The 18548-nt window shown below is 46.4% G+C and overlaps 1 protein-coding gene across 3 annotated transcripts in view; it reads right to left on the bottom strand.

The window, feature by feature from the left end:
* LOC125916965 (PHD finger protein 12-like) overlaps positions 1–16240 on the bottom strand; it is a 40264-nt gene extending 24024 nt beyond the window's left edge. For all 3 annotated transcript variants that reach the window (XM_049623214.1, XM_049623215.1, XM_049623216.1), the window contains exon 1: positions 16029–16240. In XM_049623214.1, the coding sequence (XP_049479171.1) occupies positions 16029–16225 (197 nt within the window). In that variant the 5' untranslated portion in view covers positions 16226–16240. The remainder of the gene's footprint in view (positions 1–16028) is intronic.
* Between the last annotated feature and the right edge of the window lie 2308 nt (positions 16241–18548).

Genomic DNA, 18548 nt, shown 5'->3' with positions numbered 1-18548 from the left:
AATGAGCTGGTACTGCCTGTAAAGACATCAGTATGCTTCCTAGTCACTAAAGCTCAGAAACAGCAGAGTGACAATCTCATCTTATGTCTACATAGCATATTACAGTTCACAAAGTGTTTTCACAGATGCTCTTATTTGATCTTCACCAGCACACTGTGACAATTCTTATTCCTGTCATACAGGTGAGGAAATGGACTCATCTTAAGCCATGGAGCCAGTTAAGTTGCAGAATTAGAACTCGAATCAGTTTCCTGGTTCTTTCAAATCTTGAGCCCAAGCTGTTTGTAAAAAACCTTTGGTAGTTCTCTTATTTCTGGGGAACACAGTGGAATATTCGCTAAAATATCTTCCTCAACCCTCAAGGTCGAGCATTTCCTTCGACATCAGTCAATATTTATTGAGTTCCCACTGCTTACTAACCAATGCCACGCTGGAGGTACCACACTGGAGGAGGGACAAGTGGTTATTATCTACCCCACCAAGAAACAAACTACTCTCCTTTGGGGAGAGAGGACCAAAGTCATTTGTCCTCTCAAGCATTTAATGGACAATCATTTTATGCTAGGCAATGTGCTAAGTGGTGAAATTTCAGACATGGTCCCTGCTCTCAGGGATCACAGGCTAGAACATCATGAAAAGAACAGTTGACAATGAGACCACATACAATCGAATACACCCTGATCCTTGCCACACAAAGCTATGTAAGACTTAACTGTGCACAGATGCCAGACTCAAAGAGCCCCAGAAATTTGGTTATTTGGTACCTGAAGGTGGCAGTGACCTTTTCCCTACTCTTTTTCCATAATTCACAACTATTCAGCAAGTGGTAAGTCAGTCAGTGATCCTTTAAAGACGGCAAAGTTAAGGATCTTGAGGGGTTCAGGAGGAAACTATAGTTTTGGAAGCAGGTGTATTTCTGTATTTTGAAAAACTACCTGAAAGAAGGAAAGTTCTGGAAGGGAGGACATTTTCCTGGCAATGGGTGTTTTATGTCCATCTAGAACCCAATAGCATATGAACCTTTAGATTCCTTCTGAGAACTGTCCAAGTCATAGAAAGGAAGGTGAGCCCCAGAATGTACACAAGCTGGCTTGTCTTGGAAAACTGGTAGCTCTTTAAAGAGTGCCCTGTGGACAGAGCTTTTGCAGAATATCCATCTTCACTGCTTTGGAGGTTTCCTCCCAGATCATTTGTTAAAAAGCCCTGGCCCAGGGGTGCCTGGGTGGCTTAGTAGGTTAAGTGTCCAACTTCAGCTCAGGTCATGATCTCATGGTTAGTGAGTTTGAGCCCCACATCAGTCTCTGTGCTGACAGTGTGGGTCTGCATGCGATTCTCTCTCCCTTCTCTCTCTGCCCTTCCCCCACTTGCTTTCTCAAAAAGTAAATAATAAACTTAGGAATAAAAAAACCCAAAAAACCAAAAAAACAAAAAAAAAAAACCCTGGCCTGGGGCACCTGGGTGGCTCAGTCCATTAAGCATCTGACTCTTGATTTCATCTGACTCTTGATTTCGGCTCAGGTCATGACCTCATGGTTTGTGAGACTGAGCCCTGTGCCAGGCTCAATCTCTCCCTCTCTCAAAAATAAATACAACTTTAAAAAAACTCTATTTCTGGAGTCCTCAAAGAGAAAACCACAAACTTGCACCCCTCAGCTAACTGTAATGCCTGCATTGATAGACCTCTCCATGTCAAAGATTCAAAGCCCAGAGCCAGATGATCCCAACTCACAGCCAAAGGATGAAGTCCAGTTTTAATTTAGAATGCCTCTTTCATTCACTAATGAGGCTGCAGCCCACCACTGCAGGTGGAAGACGTTAGTTGTCATGGTTCTTGGCTCTCTAATTAAGAGGATCTATTTCAAGTCATATACCAGTGTGGCTGATCTGAGTCTAACCTCACTCATCTCCCCCACCTATTAATACATATGAACCTGCACGATATTAACATTTACTTCAGATTTAGTCGCCACCAATGGGACCTGTTGCTCCACAGCTCTGCGTTAATTATCCATCCAGCGCAAGCAGTTTTTCAATATGGAACTGGAAAGGAGAAGGGGGAGGGGAACAAGAGAACAAAGGGAGGAGGGGAGAGGTGGAGAGAGAGAGAGAGGGAGACAAGGAAGCAGAAAGACTGCCTTTTATTTCAGAGACCCATTTTTTTGCATTAAAACATGCAGATAAAAATGGTGTTGGGCTGTGGACTTGTTTTTAAAAAATACGTTAGGTTACCGATGTATGGTTTGCAACTGTCCATCCAGCTAAGTGACACTGACATTTTAAAACTTGAGCCAAAGGCAGCTGGGGAGACATGGAAATATCACTTAACCAAATTAAAAGCTTTGGTATGTATCTTAGGACAAAAGGAAGCAAGATGGATGAACAATATTTAAGAAAGAAGACACTTCATTTTTTCTTCCTAGACTGACAAAATATTCTATTTAATACAAAGGCTGAACAGGAACACTATGCAGACAGCATATCTGTACACAATACACCAACAGCCTTCCACTCGGGCTCTCTTCTAAAAGAGGTCAGTCGCATGAACTGCTAGGGTCTTTCCTGTCAGAACCCATCATTCACCAAGAATCAGAAGCTCTCGAGCCATATGTGGCAGTTTCAGTTAAAATATCAGACTAAGAAAGATTTCACTGCCCCCCCCCACCCTCTATATGTCCCCTCCCCTTTTTGGGTGGTGGTGGGGTGTTCAACCAGCAAACAATAGCATTGAGCAGTTTTGATTTTTAATTTCACAGTTCATGGGTCTCATCCATCCATCTGAGGTCCACTACCAGATAAAAATCCTGCAATTATATTTAACGGCATTGTGTTAAGAGTGACTGCAAAAGACAATACATGCTCAGAACAGGCCCACTCTCCCTCAGACCAGCCCTGCTGCCCTTGGCCAGCTCAGGAAATATGTTGGTATTAGCCAAAATGGGAGCGAAGGTGATCACTGACAGGACCACCATCACGTCTCAGCCTCCTGGCAGCCATCTTGATCTACAAAGGAACCTAGGAGCACAGAAAACAAGCCTTTTGTAAACTGAAACCAGCTTCTGTTCTAGAAAAGCGAAGAGGTGCCAGGTAAAATCTAATTTAAAAATATCTTTTAAAACTTAAAAGCTGTCTTAATATATCCAAATTTAATCGTCTAAGTTTTGAAGAAACAAAATCTAATGAAATTTAAATGTCAGCATTAAACAGTAAGTTTCCTCTGGACACTTGTATGGGCATCAGTTTTTATCTTCAAATATAGCCTACCTTTCAAAGGCAGGGAAGATGGCCATACTGAAAGGCAATGGAGATAAAAACAAAGTTCAGGGGTCCTTGCCCTGCTTCATCCTAGCTACTGACTCAAGCACAGCTAATGCCACAAAGTACATAAAAAGTACAAGGACCGCTGGCTTTTTCATGCAAAGCCTCAGTAGCAGTGTTAACAAGGAAACCAATGAAGTGCCAGGCCATTACAAATGCCCCATTGAGAAACTTAGCTAGTTGCGTCACTTCCACAGGCATACAGTCCTTTCAAACTAGCTGACTGTGCCCCCAAATTTCATTGCCTTCTATGCAGAGCTGGTTTGTGGCATCCTCCCAGTGAAGGACACCTGGGGAACAGGGTTATAAAGTCAGCGCAGCAAAAGGAGGGTGGGAGGGTAGAGCACCAACAGTTACACCAGGTGTTTTCCCTCTGCCAACTTCTCTACAAGCTGAGACTGGGTGCCACAGGGCCTTATCTATCATGAGTTTGGCTATTCTGTCAATCCTGGCTTCTCCACAATGGCAAATGAGCTGGCTACAGACATTTAAAAAATGTGCTTCATTCGTTCACCTCATCAGAGATGTTGGAGCCCCCCACCTGTTTTGGAAGTCAACATTCTGGCCTCAACACTTTCTGATGTTCCTAGGGAATGTTCCACTGGAAAGAAGAATCCACAATTGTAACTGTGTATTCCAGAAGAGTCTCAGAGGTATGGAAAACTGGGTACTGTTCCGCAGCCAAATTTATTGGACTATCAAGAACAAGGAAGTAACCAGGCCGTATTCTTTTTGCACACACAGCTCAGGAAATCTGGATCGGTTTACATCTTATAGATACTGGACCTCAAATTCTATAAAGGCTGGGAAAACTAAAAACACTAGCAATGTCTTTATTTGAAATCCAACTAAATACAGGGAGCAGGTTTCTACTTAAGACCCAGCTGCTTCTCCCTAAGGAGGATTTCTGCTTAATTTACCCTCCTCTGACAGGGTCTCCTTAAAAAAAGGAAAAATAGAGAATAATAATAATTTGCACCAGAGCAGCACAGGGCCTATTCCCTCCCTCTTTTACCTCCCCCCCCCCAATTTTACTCATAAACCTTAAAGCTCCCCAACCTACATGATTGAAGTAATCTCCTGGGCATACTGTCAAACTATGCTGTCGTGGTTTGATGCCACAGCTAAGTGCTGACTTGAGCTTCTGAAGCCTTCCAGTTATACCCCCAGTGACCTATTTAGGAGGTGAACATACTTCTCAGAGAGAGAGCACCATAATTTTTTCCCTTTGGCCCACTTTTCTCTCAGATGATCCCTAACCAAAGAATGATCACCCTTAAAGGTCTGATCGTGTGCACACAAACGATAAGATTTGAGGAAAGCTCTTACACAGCAAGCATACAAATCTTGGACATGAGTTCTTTCCCATAATTTCAATAAACTGCAGCTACTTTTCTTACCATACAGCTTACTTCAACACCAACAAACTGAAGCCTGCAGTCAAAGATGTCTGATATCGTGGAATGAGGTGTTATAAGAATTAAGTTAAGCTAGAATGAATGGCTAAGTGTCATCTAAGCCAGGCAAAACCATGAGGAGTAAAAAGGAAGGATAAAGAAAACAAAAATGAGGGGCAACTGGGTGGCTCAGTTGGTTAAGCGTCCGACTTCACCTCAGATCATGACCTCACAGTTCATGGGTATGAGCCCTGTGTCAGGCTCCGTGCTGACAGCTCAGAGCCTGGAGCCTGCTTCAGATTCTGTGTCTCCCTCTCTCTCTGCCGCCTGCACCACCCCTCCCCCCCGCCCTTCACACTCTCTCCTTCTTTCTCTCTCTCAAAAATGATTAACATTAAAAAAAATGATAAAGCCAAACAATGTTTATCAAAAGGCCAAAATCACTGACAGAATACTCCCTATATTTAAGATGCTTTCAAAAAATGGCAAGCAAGGGGAGCCTGAGTGGCTTAGTCAGTTAAGGGTCTTGATTTCAACTCAGGTCATGATCTCACGGTTCGTGAGTTCGAGCCCCACATTGGGCTCTGCGCTGACAGCACAGAGCCTGCTTAGGATTCCCTCTCTCGAGCCCCTGCTCAAGCTCTTGCTCTCTCTTAAAATAAATATATAAACTTAAAAAAACAAAAACAAAAACAAAAAATGGCAAGCAAGATCAAGGAAAGTTGAATATAGCCAGCCTATGCATAAAAAGAACTATAAGGGGCACCTGGGTGGCTCAGTGGGTTATGCGTCAGACTTCAGCTCAGGTCATGATCTCGTGGTTCCTGAGTTCGAGCCCCACATCGGGCTCTGTGCTGACAGCTCAGAGCCTGGAGCCTGCTTCAGATTTTGTGTCTCCCTCTCTCTCTGGCCCTTCCCTTCTCGAGCTCTGTCTCTCTCAAAAATAAATAAACATAAAAAAAAAATTATAAGGGACACCTGGCTGGCTCAGTCAGAAGAGCACCCAACTCTTGATCTTGGGGTCATTAGTTTGAGCCCCATGTTGGGTGCAGAGATTACTCAAAAAAAAAAAAAAAATCTTAAAAAAATTTTAAAGAAAGTCATAAGTTTGGACACTTTTAACAAGATTAATGAAATACAATTTTCATAATGCATTTTGGCCAGTAATTGAGGATTGTCAATTGAAAAAGTTCACTGTAGAGTTTCCCTCTAATGTTTCTAAAGCTTTGTTAAAACCAAAAATCAGTAGAATGCTATCTGATGGTTCAATGCATGTGAGAATTAAAAAGCTCCCAGCTCAGCATAGGACCCCAGGGCTGGTGGAAAGAACAACAGTAGCTCCTCACTGCCAGTTTTGTAACGTACCTACAATCACTTAAAGTTCTATGCATTTCATTACCTTCTCTGCTCTGTTCTCTGCACAAATGCAGAGCAGAGAAAAATAATATTCAACATCCTTCTAAGGATCACAGCTGGATAGAAAGTCTGTAAATGTGTTTATGCTGCTACAAACAGGGTTCCACCCTGGAACTCAAGCTTGCTAGTAATTCTGAGAGGTTCCCTCAGCCTCGTGTGGCCGGGTGGTAAAGTGATGTCTTTGGGCTACGGTTAAATTCAAACCCCGTGGAGAGTCCTCTTGCTCACTCAAGCTTATTTCAAAAGAGCCTCACGCAGAGCCCAAATCAGTGGGAAAGACTGAAGGTAGGTTCAGGCATGGAGTCCCCGCCCTGCTGTTACACTCTCTGTCTTTTGTCCTTTCAAGACTGGGAAACATTTCCTGGGAGATATATCTTGTACAGTTTATCAGAAAACAGGGAGGGGCGCCTGGGTGGCTCAGTCGGTTAAGCGTCCAACTTCGGCTCAGGTCATTATCTCAGTCCATGAGTTCGAGCCCCACATCGGGCTCTATGGTGACAGCTCAGAGCCTAGAGCCTGGAGCCTGCTTCGGATTCTGTGTCTCCCTCTTTCTCTGCCCCTCTGCTGCTCAAGCTCTGTCTCTCTCTGTCTCAAAACAAAACAAAACAACAAAAAAACCCGGGAAGGGCAAAGACTTAAAAACCAACGCTATTAACATACAGGAAAGCAAATGTAATTAGGGAGAAAGGAACGGTCACCGTGTTTTTTGTTAACAAAGGTACTACCCACTTGGTAGAACTAGACATCGTTTCTGTTCCCCAACCAGTGCTTCTCTTTGTGTCTCTCTCATTTGTAATACCACTAGGTATCGCACAGCAGTGAGCGGAGAAAACGGGTCAGCCTCTGGCTTTTAAGTAGTTTAGTGAGCATTTAGTACACGGTTGCAAAAGGGAAAGTAGCCTTTTGAATGAGTGAGTCAAGTTTTACATTACTTGAAATTTCATCAGTCTGTAAGGCGTACTCGGAATTTGTTTACCGTGAATTCAACAACAGCTCTACATAGCAGACAAATTCTTTTTTGCTGATGGGTCAAAGAAATGATTTCTCCTTTTATCAGTGTCTATTGTACCCCTCAAGTGTCTTCCACCTCCCGTGCAAATGTGCTAAAACTTCATCTTTTTTTCTTATTTGCTGAGACCTAGATTCAGAAATAGTATTAGGCTTAAAGGATGAAGACTTTGACATCTGTAAATGGCAGGCATAAAAAGGAGTCACCTTCTTATTCTTCTTAACTGCTCCCAAGTCATGGGAAAAGCAGTCAGCTAGTGACCTGTGCATGCGTCCTGGGCATGGTGACAAATCCGCAATACCAAAGTGCCTTTCTGAAATTTGGTCTAGGACTTGCACTGAATACAATGTCCTCCTCTTTCAGGAAACTGGCAGGGGGACAGCTGTACTCCTGTCCGGTCTCTTGGGAGGCTAGCATTATGCGGAGGTGCTCTTATAAGTGTCACTCATTGAATGGCAATGCAGCTGGCCATGTTTGTACTCCCTGGGGACTCTTAAGTTAAAGGAAGAGCAAAGTCGAGGTGGGAAAACAAACTGTCCCCTTCCCCCTGCTGTGGTGATTTAAAATTCTGGCACCTTAAGATAAGAATGCATTTCTAGGAGCCTGTGCTGCATGATCATAATAATATAACCATCAAAACCCCGAGAGCATCATCAAAACCCCAACCAGAATCTTTGACTAGGGTGGCCTGCTTAACTACACGCCCAAGGAACTGTGTATGTGCTGGGGGTGGGACAAGAAGGTTCAGAGATAGATTTTAACACTCTTATGTATAACCAAAAGCAAACAACATTCAGCTGCATCTATTTTCTATTGCCTTAGCACTTGTAGGAGAAAAGATGTACCCATCTCTGTTAAGAAGCTGGACATCTGCATTCCTAGGTAGCAAAAATCCTCTTGGGGGCATCAAAACAGACTGTTTGTTTTTATAAGCTATATAAAACCTTCAGGCAAATATTCTCTTCACTCTGTCTCCCTATTTATTGCTATCTGGGCCTACATAAAGACACATATAAACAGGTGAGTTCACCTAAGCGTACAATTTTTGTTGTTAATGGAGTTCAAAAGATACCTCAATTGATCTGGAGTTATTTCCATCCCAAGCTGCCACCAATCAAAGCGAGAAAATTAAAACTGTCCTCCTTAAACTAGGAATCTCCAAGTACGAGGGATTTCTATACACAGAAATTTTCTATTGTGGCTAGTGGTGCCTTAAGGCAGGTGGCAGATAAGGTTCTCTCCACTGAGATGCACCATCCTGACTGGAGTTCACAGAAGAAACCTTTTACTCACTGTCATTACATTGATAATAAAAGCACAGCCATTAAAGTGCGCTTGGGGCGCCTGGGTGGCTCAGTCGGTTGAGTGTCCGACTTCGGCTCAGGTCACGATCTCGCGGTTCGTGAGTTCGAGCCCTGCGTCGGGCTCTGGGCTGATGGCTCAGAGCCTGGAGCCTGCTTCCGATTCTGTGTCTCCCTCTCTCTCTGCCCCTCCCCCGTTCATGCTCTCTCTCTGTCCCAAAAATAAATAAACGTTAAAAAAAAAAAAAAAATTAAAAAATAAATAAATAAATAAAGTGCGCTTAAATCACCTTTCTTCTACATAAGACTCAAAAATTAGAAAAATAAAATGGGTGAGTGAAAAGACAACCCACAGAATGGGAGACAATACTTACAAATCATGTATCTGACAAGGAACTTGGTATCTAGAACATACAAAGAACTCTTACAACCTAGTAATAATAGTAAAAAAAAACCCAAGTAACCCAATTAAAATTGGACCAAGGATCAAAATGGACATTTCTCCAAAAAAATATACAAATGGATAATAAGCACATGAGAAGATGTTTGGTATCATTGGCCATTAGGGAAATGCAAATCAAGGGGCATCTGGGTGGCTCAGTCAGTTAAGCATCCAACTTCAGCTCAGGTCATGATCTCACAGTTTGTGAGTTTGAGCCCCACGTCAGGCTCTGTGCTAATAGCTCAGAGTCTGGAGCCTGCTTTAGATTCTGTGTCTGCCTCTCTTTCTGACCCTCCCCCACTCACACTGTCTCTATCTGTCTCTCGAGAATAAATACACATTAAAAAAGTTAAAACAAAACAAAACAAAAAACAGCACTCCCACTCACAGGACAGGTTTTTATCAAGAAGATAATAACAAGTATTAGAAAGGATGTGGAGAAATTGGAAGCTTCCTATACTGGTAAGAATGCAAAATGGTGTAGCCACTTTGGAAACCAGTCTAGCAGTTCTTCAAAGGTTAAACATGAGTTACCCTATGACCCAGCAATTCCACTCCTGGGTACACAACCAAGAGAAATGAAAACAGATGTCCACACAAAATGTGCACACAAAAGTTTACAGCATCATTATTCCCAATAGCCAAAAGGAGAAAAAACCCAAATGTCTATTAACTGATAAACGAATAAACAAAAGTGTGGTATATCCATAAACAGACTAGTATTCAGCCATGAAAAGGGATGAAGTACTGATAAATCCTACAAGCGTGAACCTTGAAATCTCATTGAACCCTTTTGAGTATCACTGGTCTTTTCATTTTCACTGAGAGCTCAATAAAAACCAGTGTTTCATCTGGCACTCAGTTGTGACTATTTGGATCCTTTTTCAGTTCAAATTAGGTAATTTATTTGTCTCATTTTATGATTTGGCTTTTAAAAAATTATCTTGGAGACATACTTAAGAAATTGAAACAGACCAACATGAATCCCATCTCCAGATGTAAAAGAAGACAGTACCTAAACATGTCTTTTATATACTTACACACAAAAAAAATACACTAGTCATTTACAAAGTTTAGTTAGTGGAGCCCATCTGTAAAGTACTTTGAGAGCCTTAAGGAGCAGCAGGAAATTGATGAGATTACAACTGCATCCTACCTTTCATTAAGTATGGTAATCAATTTGGGGATAGGCCCAAAATGAAAAATTTCTCACAGTAGGACCACTAACTACTTGCCTTAGGTTACACAAACACTGTTACCTTTGAAGAACATTACCTCCTCCTTCACTTTAAAAAATTTGATACTTCATTTTTTTTAAAGTTTGTTTATTTATTTAGAGCGTGCATGCGCACAAGTAGGGGAGGGGGCAGAGAGAGAAAATCCCAAGTAGGCTCCGCACTGACAGCCCAGAGCCAGCCGATGCGGGGATCGAACTCACTAACCACATGAGATCAGGACCTGAGCTGAAACCAAGAGTCTGACCCTCAACCAAATGAGCCACTCAGGTGCCCTCTGACACTTCCTGTCTTAACCACAGCCATCTACGTCACCAACATTTTGTGAGTAAACAATTCATTCGAAACATTATTACTATTATTATTATTAAACAGTGATTATCCTCTTATCTATGAACCAAAGCACTCCTATCACAAGAATTAGACCCTTAGCCCCACATTAAGTTTACAAAGCATGCATGTGAAATTGAGCTAAAATTGAATGTTATCAGACCCTCCCTGTTTGAGTGGAACATTTAAAAACAATACTACACACCCAGATTCCAATGCAATGCAGCAAATGCAAAAATAAATAAAATACACATAAAACCAAATCAGGTTTGTTTACTGTTGAATCATTTTACTATTGAGGGGGCAGGGTGACGGGAGGAAGGCCAGATGCCGTCACCTCCAGGTCTTCAGTGCTAAGCTTCTAAGCACTTAAAATGTCAGAAACAACAGATTCATAAGGTAATATTAAAATGAATGTATTTTAGGGGCGCCTGGGTGGCTCAGTGGGTTGGGCGGTCGACTTCGGCTCAGGTCATGATCTCGCGGTCCATGAGTTTGAGCCCCGCGTCGGGCTCTGTGCTGACCCGCTCAGAGCCTGGAGCCTGTTGTGGATTCTGTGTCTCCCTCTCTCTCTGACCCTCCCCCGTTCATGCTCTGTCTCTCTCTGTCTCAAAAATAAATAAATATAAAAAAAAAAAAAAAAAAAAAAATAAAAAAAAAAAAAAAAGAATGTATTTTATTTTATTTTATTATTTTTTTTTTCCAACGTTTTTTATTTATTTTCGGGACAGAGAGAGAGACAGAGCATGAACGGGGGAGGGGCAGAGAGAGAGGGAGACACAGAATCGGAAACAGGTTCCAGGCTCCGAGCCATCAGCCCAGAGCCTGACGCGGGGCTCGAACTCACGGACCTCGAGATCGTGACCTGGCTGAAGTCGGACTCTCAACCGACTGCGCCACCCAGGCGCCCAAAAAGAATGTATTTTAATTCATCAGTAGACTAATACTATTCTCATGAGGAGCCAAACACAACAAATCAGAAAAATCACCTTCTTAAATGCTCAAACGGCAAAGATTTTCTGCAAGGCAGTTTTCTACTCTATGTGTGAAACCTTTCTTGTTATGACTCACTGAAAATTAAATATGCAAAACTCCAAGCTGAGCTTAGTTTTGCCTGTGCACAGAGACCTTTTTACTCTCATTCTTCGAAAACCTCATTTTGGATCTTGCTGCCAACACCAAAGAGAGGAAAGCCGGCCAACAATTCCAAATATAACATGCGGAGGCAAATGCTACAGAAATCTGTCTGACGGGAAGCAACCATGCTGAGGTCTGCTGAGGTAGATGCACTTCTCAATCAGACCGTTTTGGTCCCTCGGTCGTCTAGAGCAAAATGCCATGAGAAAGCAATCAGAAAACATCCAGTTTCCAGGCAGCCTCATTACCGAAGACCTATGGTATTTATTCACTTTATCAGTGAGAACAATCCAATCCATTTCAAACACAAAGATGGGCCAGTGGCAACTAGAGCACCACAAGTTATCGTAATTTTTGTAAACCAGTTTTTAGGGACCAATCCATGGAGACCAGTATTTTCCGAAAGTCCAATGAATGCCATGACAATTATGATAGAGAGGTCAGATTCACCAGAAAACACTTACAAAAAAACCCCATATCTCTTTCCAGTTCTCCTGGGGCAGGTTTAGTAACCCCTACTACCACTCTGAATAACTGATAAACCAGTTCAACTTAGATAAAATGATTACACTATCACTTAAACAAAAACAAAAAATCACCTCCTCAAGTTTAATTCTTTAGAGAGGTCATGGGGCTGAGCACAGAGCAATTCATTCCCCAACCCAGGGGATCATTACAGAAAACCCAGCTATAGGGCTTCCAGTCTAATTGGGAAGAGAGAACTGTTCCTCATACAAAGCACTGGCCCCTGAGAAAAGAAAAGACAATTAAAACAGTTTATCTGACCAGTCATTTCCTCCAGCAGTTTATCTTAGAAAAATCCCCTGTGGTTATGGCTATGTCACTACGCCCAGGAGGTAAAGTTTGCCTAGAATCACTTCTGGAACATTTTACTAGATCTCGTTCACTGAGGCAAGCTGGCAAGGGACACTAGACTGAAAAAAGAACTTGTCTCAGACAGCTTTGAATGAAGACCCACAGCAGCACTGAAATTAGGATCTACAGGATTTGTAAAACCTCCACCTTCACTCTTGCACATTGTGAATATTAAGAAAATTAACATTACGCTGCTTATCTAAGCACAGCTGACCCTTGGAAAACATGGGTTTGAACTGCAGGTCCACTTGTATGTGGATTTTTTTTTTGTTTTTTTTTCGAGAGACTGAGAGAGTGGGACAAGGCAGAGAGACAGAATCCCAGGCATGTTCTGCAAAGTCAGTGCAGAGCCCAATGCAGGGCTCGAATTCATGAACCACAAGATCAAGACCTGTGCTAAGGTCGGATGCTTAACCAACTGGCCACCCAGGCGCCCCATGCAGATTTTCTATAGTACAGCACTGTATCTTCTCTTGTTTATGATTTTAATAGCATTTTCTTTTCTACAGTTTACCTTACTATGAGGATACAGTGTACAATACACGTAACATGCAAAACAGGTGTTAATTGTGTTACTGGTAAGGCTTCTGGTTAATAGTAGGCTATTGTAGTTAAGTTTTTGAGGAGTCAAAAGTTATGCAGATTTTTTTAATGCTTGTGAGTTGGTGCCCCTAAACTACCCCAGCATTGTTCAAGGGTCAACTGTAATCCAGTCTTAGCAAGTTAAAAAGGGAAGCAAGAGAAAATATAGCCATACCTAACTGCACTCCCACATGGCACAAGTAAGCAGTAATAGCATGAATTAAAGCCAGCACACTCAGGAATCAAAATTTCTGAGACTGTCAACTGCTTGACCTAAACTCTGGTGGAGATGGTTAACGAAGTACTTCACTTGTGCTGGAAAGAGTGGAATAGAAGGCAGGAAAGTGGGATAAGCCTCACTTAAAAGAAAGCTTCCTTCGTTTGTACCAGTATCTAGAATGTTTTGTAATTTATATAATAACTCAGATAAGTCAATGGTACATTCAGTACTGGCATCTTCAAAGAGAGAACTGGAGATGTGAAACAAACCCTGCCTCATTTACTAGGGTTCTCGAATCTCTGATTACCAGCTCCCATTCATGGTCCTTAAAAAAAAAAAAAAAAAAAAGTAAAAAGAAAAAAAGAAAAGTATTCAATGAAATGCAGTCTGGGCAAACCCGAGTCTCACCAACAGCTAAAAGTACCTCCTTCTCTCCTAGCTGAAGTAGAAACTGTTAATTGTTACAACTTGACAAGACTTACACTCCTCTAATTAGAAGATCCAGGTTGGGTTTTAGAGTTTAAAAGCCGAAACTCAGGCAAAACAGTTTTTCCATACCTAAAGTTTCTAATAAACAATCTCAGCTTACTAAACAAATGGTCTGAACAAACGAGACTAAAGATAATGAGTTTATAGGGGCACCTGGGTGGCTCAGTCGGTTAAGCATCGGATTTCCGCTCAGGTCAGGTCATGATCTTTTGGTTGGTGAGTTCAAGCCCCGTATCCCTCAGTGCTGACAGCTCAGCCTGAAGCCTGCTTGGGATTCTGTGTCTCCCCCGCTCTCTGCCCCTTCCCACTCACGTGTTTTCTCTCTCTCTCTCAAAACTAAATAAACATTAAAAAAAAAAAAGATAATGAGCTTACAAAATTCTCACTCAATACAGGGGTCATCATTCTTGGTTAACAATAGCTTCCTCCTAGAGGTAAAACATTAACCCACATTTTAAATCAAGAAGCCTACAATTCAGTCTGGGTTTATGTATCAAACAAGCACAATAAAAAACACAAGCAACAGGAAAAAACTGATAAACAACATAACATATCCAGGTACAAATCTCTTCCTTGCTCAAGACCAGCACAGGAAACTTGACCAGAGAGATTTTCTCCAGGTAGATCACACCTTACAGGAAGCAAAGGCTAAAAACCACAGACCCTTCCTGCTGGTATTAGTCACTACATAATAAAAAATTTAAAGCCAGCAACAAAGCTTCCTCCAGGATAACCATTTTTGTCCCTGCAACATTACAAGCGAAGATGGGGTGCCCTCCTGGGCAAAAGCATCTTGGGAATGGTAATGGGAGCTTCCTACATAACTTCTGACCACAGACTTAATTTGCCCGGTATCAGTCATCTGTCTCGTAAGTGTTCCAAAACCTGCAATTAGTACAAATATACAGTAAGCACTACTCCACAGAGACAGAATGTGAATGGAACACTGTAGAGAACAGAAGGAAAACCTCTTTTTTCTTCCAGAGGACTAAAAAAAGGCAGTATCAAAAACGGGGCGGGGGGGGGGGGGGACAAACAGAAGCCCCTCTCTTTCCCGCTCCCTCACAAACGCCTGTTTCACTCAACTGTTGCTGAACGACAGAACAACACCCATCAGAACACGACGCAATCTGGGTTCCCTGCGCTGATGGAGGATTTTCGTGGAGGGCAGAGATGATTTCTCCAGGCAGAAACCGGAGTTTAAACTCTTCCTGGCCGGATTGTTCTGGGCTGAGCTGCTGAGGAGGATCACGCAGCGGGCGATCAACCCAGGTCCCTCCCTCTCTCTCCGGTCTCTCCCCTCCTCTCGCGTTCAGTAAGGGGGGGGCGGGGGGAAGCGCTCAGCTTTCCAGCTCTCTGCTCCTTAAAAATGCCCTCGCGGAGCCAACCGCACACAATCCTGCCCCAGCAGCAAAGAATTTTGCCGCGAAGGGCTCGCCGATCCGAAGCGAAATCGGCGCCCAAGGGCAATTTTAATTGTCTAACCCGGCCCGATTTCCTAAGAGGCGGCAGCGCGGGGAGGGAAAGAGGGAGGCAGCTCCGAGAGGCAACAGGGGGCAAGCGGAGCCAGAGAAAGGGGACCAAAGCGGCGAGATCCTAGCCCTGCCCCCCGAGGAGCTTCTGCAGAAAGGACCCCGAGCCTCTACCCCCACCGTTCCCCGGGAGACGTTTGCAAATCATATATGCAGCCAAAATGGCGCTGAGAATAAAAATATAATTTAAAGGCAGGTCGCCATATTGTAAACAGAGAAGCAGAGAAGAGGCGGACTCGAGAGACACCCTCCATGATTTCCACAGTCGCAAGCGCCCGGGCGTCCGGCCCCCCGGGTCCGTACCAGGCCAGCTCGGGCGGCCGAAGGCCCCACGCACCCGCCCGCAGGAGAGCCCAGCCCGGCAGGACCCCGAGGGCGGCGGGCGCGCGGGCAGGCGAGCGGCACCGGGCCCGGAGCTCCTCCCCTTCCTCCCCCGCCACCGCCGGCCGTGCCCTGCCGGCTCTGTCCCGGCTACCCAGAGACTTCCAATCCCAGATGGGGCTCTCCTCACTCGTCCCAACCCCCACCTCGGGGTCCGGACACACTGCTGCTCCTCCTCCCCCCCCCCCCCCAAACGGCTAGATCCCAGCAGACACCTGGGGGCGGGGAGGCGCTCGCCCCAGCGGCTGCAGAAAGTCAGCTAGCGGCTGCAAGCGCCCGTTATTTCGGCAGCCAGGGGTAGGCCGGGTGAAGGAATGTGCCGAGAAGGGTCAGCGAAGGAGCTGCAAAGGGGTCCCCAGACCTTACCAGCACTGGAGGTGGAAGGCGGCCGGGCAGTGGTCACAGCACAGGAGATCCCCACCTTCTTTGCAGCTATCGCAGCTGTCGTGGTTGGTGGCCCTGCCGCTTCTCCGGGGCTCTTTTTCAGGCTTCCGACTCCGCTTTTCTGCCTCGTCCGTCTTGGGGGGGAGCCAGCAGAGCTTGGATTTGCTGCACACACACATAAACGGCGTGTGTGCACACTCGGAGCTCCCGGGCGGTCCGTCGCCCCCCCCGGCAGGGCTTCTCCGTCACCCACCCCTCTCCCCCCTTTTGTCCTTCTTCCTCCCATCCAAGCTGCTCCCAGAACCTCTCAGCCCCCCGGAACCGGGGGGGAGCCCACCCTAACAGCGTTCCTGCAGCACAACGAGAACAGCCTCTTCCAAATGGGGAGGATCAGGGTAGGGGGATGGGGAGAGGGTGCGCGGTTCCCTTCTCGCCACTTCCTTGTATGGACAGTGGGGGACTCCAAAGCCAGGCTCTGGAAAGGCCTGAAACCCGGTACCCGGACGTGCTGGGGGAAGCACAAAGGGGCCGACAAGAAGGGGGTGGGGAGGCCCGCCGGTGCAACGACATGGAGTGGGTTGGTGCCTCGGGAGAGCGAATCCAGGGCGGCGGGTAGGTGAAACTGCTGCAAACGTCCTCGGAGGCTAAGCTCAGCCCCTCGAATTGCAAAGAAGGGAGGGAGAATCTGGGTGAGGAAGAATCCCCCTCCCCCGGCCCTTTTGCGCTGTGAGCTCAGGACCGGCTTTGTGGGGCGGAGGGCGGAGGTTCCCTCCCGGCGCTGGGGGAAGGGGATGAGGAGGGCCACTCTTACCTCCATCAGCCCCCCCCGACGTGTCCAAGTCGTACACGATCGTCTTGGTCTCCATTTTCTCCCACATTCATCCACCTCCCGGGCTGGGCGCTCTCTGCTCCGGCCCCCCCCAACCCCGGGGGGGAGGGGGGAAGCGGGGGGAGGGGGCGCTCCTGACCCCGGCCCCCCTTCTTTTTTCCCAACACGGGTCCCGACTTCCTCGCCCTGGCTCCCCCCCACCCCCCGGCCCCCAGTCCCCGGGACGGCAGCGTCCTCCCCACGGGCCGTGAGGGGGGGAGCGGCCCCTCAACCCCGGCCCGGCGGCTGGCTGCACGGTGGGTCCCGGCTCCGGGGGTCAGGCCTCGGCGGGGCCTAGTCCCACAGGCTAAAGCCGGCGCTGGCGACCGCTGGTCCGGCCGGGAAGGCTGGCGGGCGCTGCCATCCCGGGGTTGGGGGGATAGGAGGGGGGGTGAGAGGTTAGGTGAGGTTGTGGTACGTGAGGTGACTGCGGGGAGGGTGATGGGGGGTGGTCCCCGGGCTCCGCCTCTCGCCGCCGCCGCCGTCTGCGTCCCGGCTGCCGCGCACTTGGCGCAAACTTACCGCGAGCGCCCGCAAAGCCACCCGCGCAGGCGCCCCGGGATCGCCGCTCGCCGCGCGCAACCGCAGTGACAGCCGGCGGCCGGGCTCCCGCGCAGCCGCAGTGAGGGGGTACCCCCCCAGCGCGCAGCCGCGCTGGCATTCGTCTGGAGCGCCGAAGCCCCGCCTTTCTGCCTTGCGCCAGCGTACTGAGAAGGGGAGGGCGGGACCTGAGGTCTCGCGCAGGCGCCTGGGAGAGCCTCTAAGGGTCACAGCGCAGCCGCAGGAACATGGGGGCTCTTCATCCATTGGTGTTTGTGTATAGAACCAAGAATACTCTGTTCCTGCGCAGGCGTGTTGAGAATGCTCCCCTCCCTCCCCACAACACAGCCGCCTTCCGCGCAAGCGTATTGTCACCTGCAGGCCCTAACAAGAATGCTTCTACTTTCGCCATTTTGGTAATGGGATATAGGCTACCATGTCCTTGGAGTCCTCAGGCATGAACAGGAAGGAGTAAGGTGTGGTGTTGGCTGGAGCTGGTAGGCTGTCGGTGACAGCTGTGCTCCTAGGGTTATTGTACTGGATGGTTTGGTTCCCAGCGTCAGGTGTGGCTGGACTAGGCGCCATATTGGTAAAGAGAAAAGAAAAGCCACCGCGACAGAAAACTATTCTTTTGGTGTGGGGTTGGATGGCTACTGTTCACACTTCCCTCTCGCTCCCGACACTAAATTTTAGCCTGAGAATCTCTGCCTTGTGTAGTGATGACACCATGGAGAGTTCCGCCTGCTCGTTACTATCCTTTCTTGATCACTGTCCCTGGGAACGACTCCAGAGGAGGCCAACAGCGAAGAGTTAGTAACGCTGACAACGCCCAGCTACCTGCCTATAGAAGACTTCAACTCCCAGTTTGCAATGCGCAAGAGGGCCAAAGGGCGAACGCGAGCGCATTGCAACCTGGGCGCAAGAATCGCGAGGGATCTGGTGGATTGTGGGAGCCGTAGTTCTGTGTGCATGCTGTGCACTGTATGGTGGGATGGCCTCGGGAAGAGTGATTTGCCTGCTGGGAGGGGATGCTTTTGAGAGCTGCAGTGTTGTGTATTGGGATTTGTAGTTTGAAGGCCTCACCTCGAATTCTG

Source organism: Panthera uncia, unplaced genomic scaffold, assembly GCF_023721935.1.
Source record: "Panthera uncia isolate 11264 unplaced genomic scaffold, Puncia_PCG_1.0 HiC_scaffold_1368, whole genome shotgun sequence".
NCBI lineage: Eukaryota > Metazoa > Chordata > Mammalia > Carnivora > Felidae > Panthera > Panthera uncia.
Note: the sequence above shows the minus strand (reverse complement) of the source record. Positions and strands in the feature narration are given on the sequence as shown.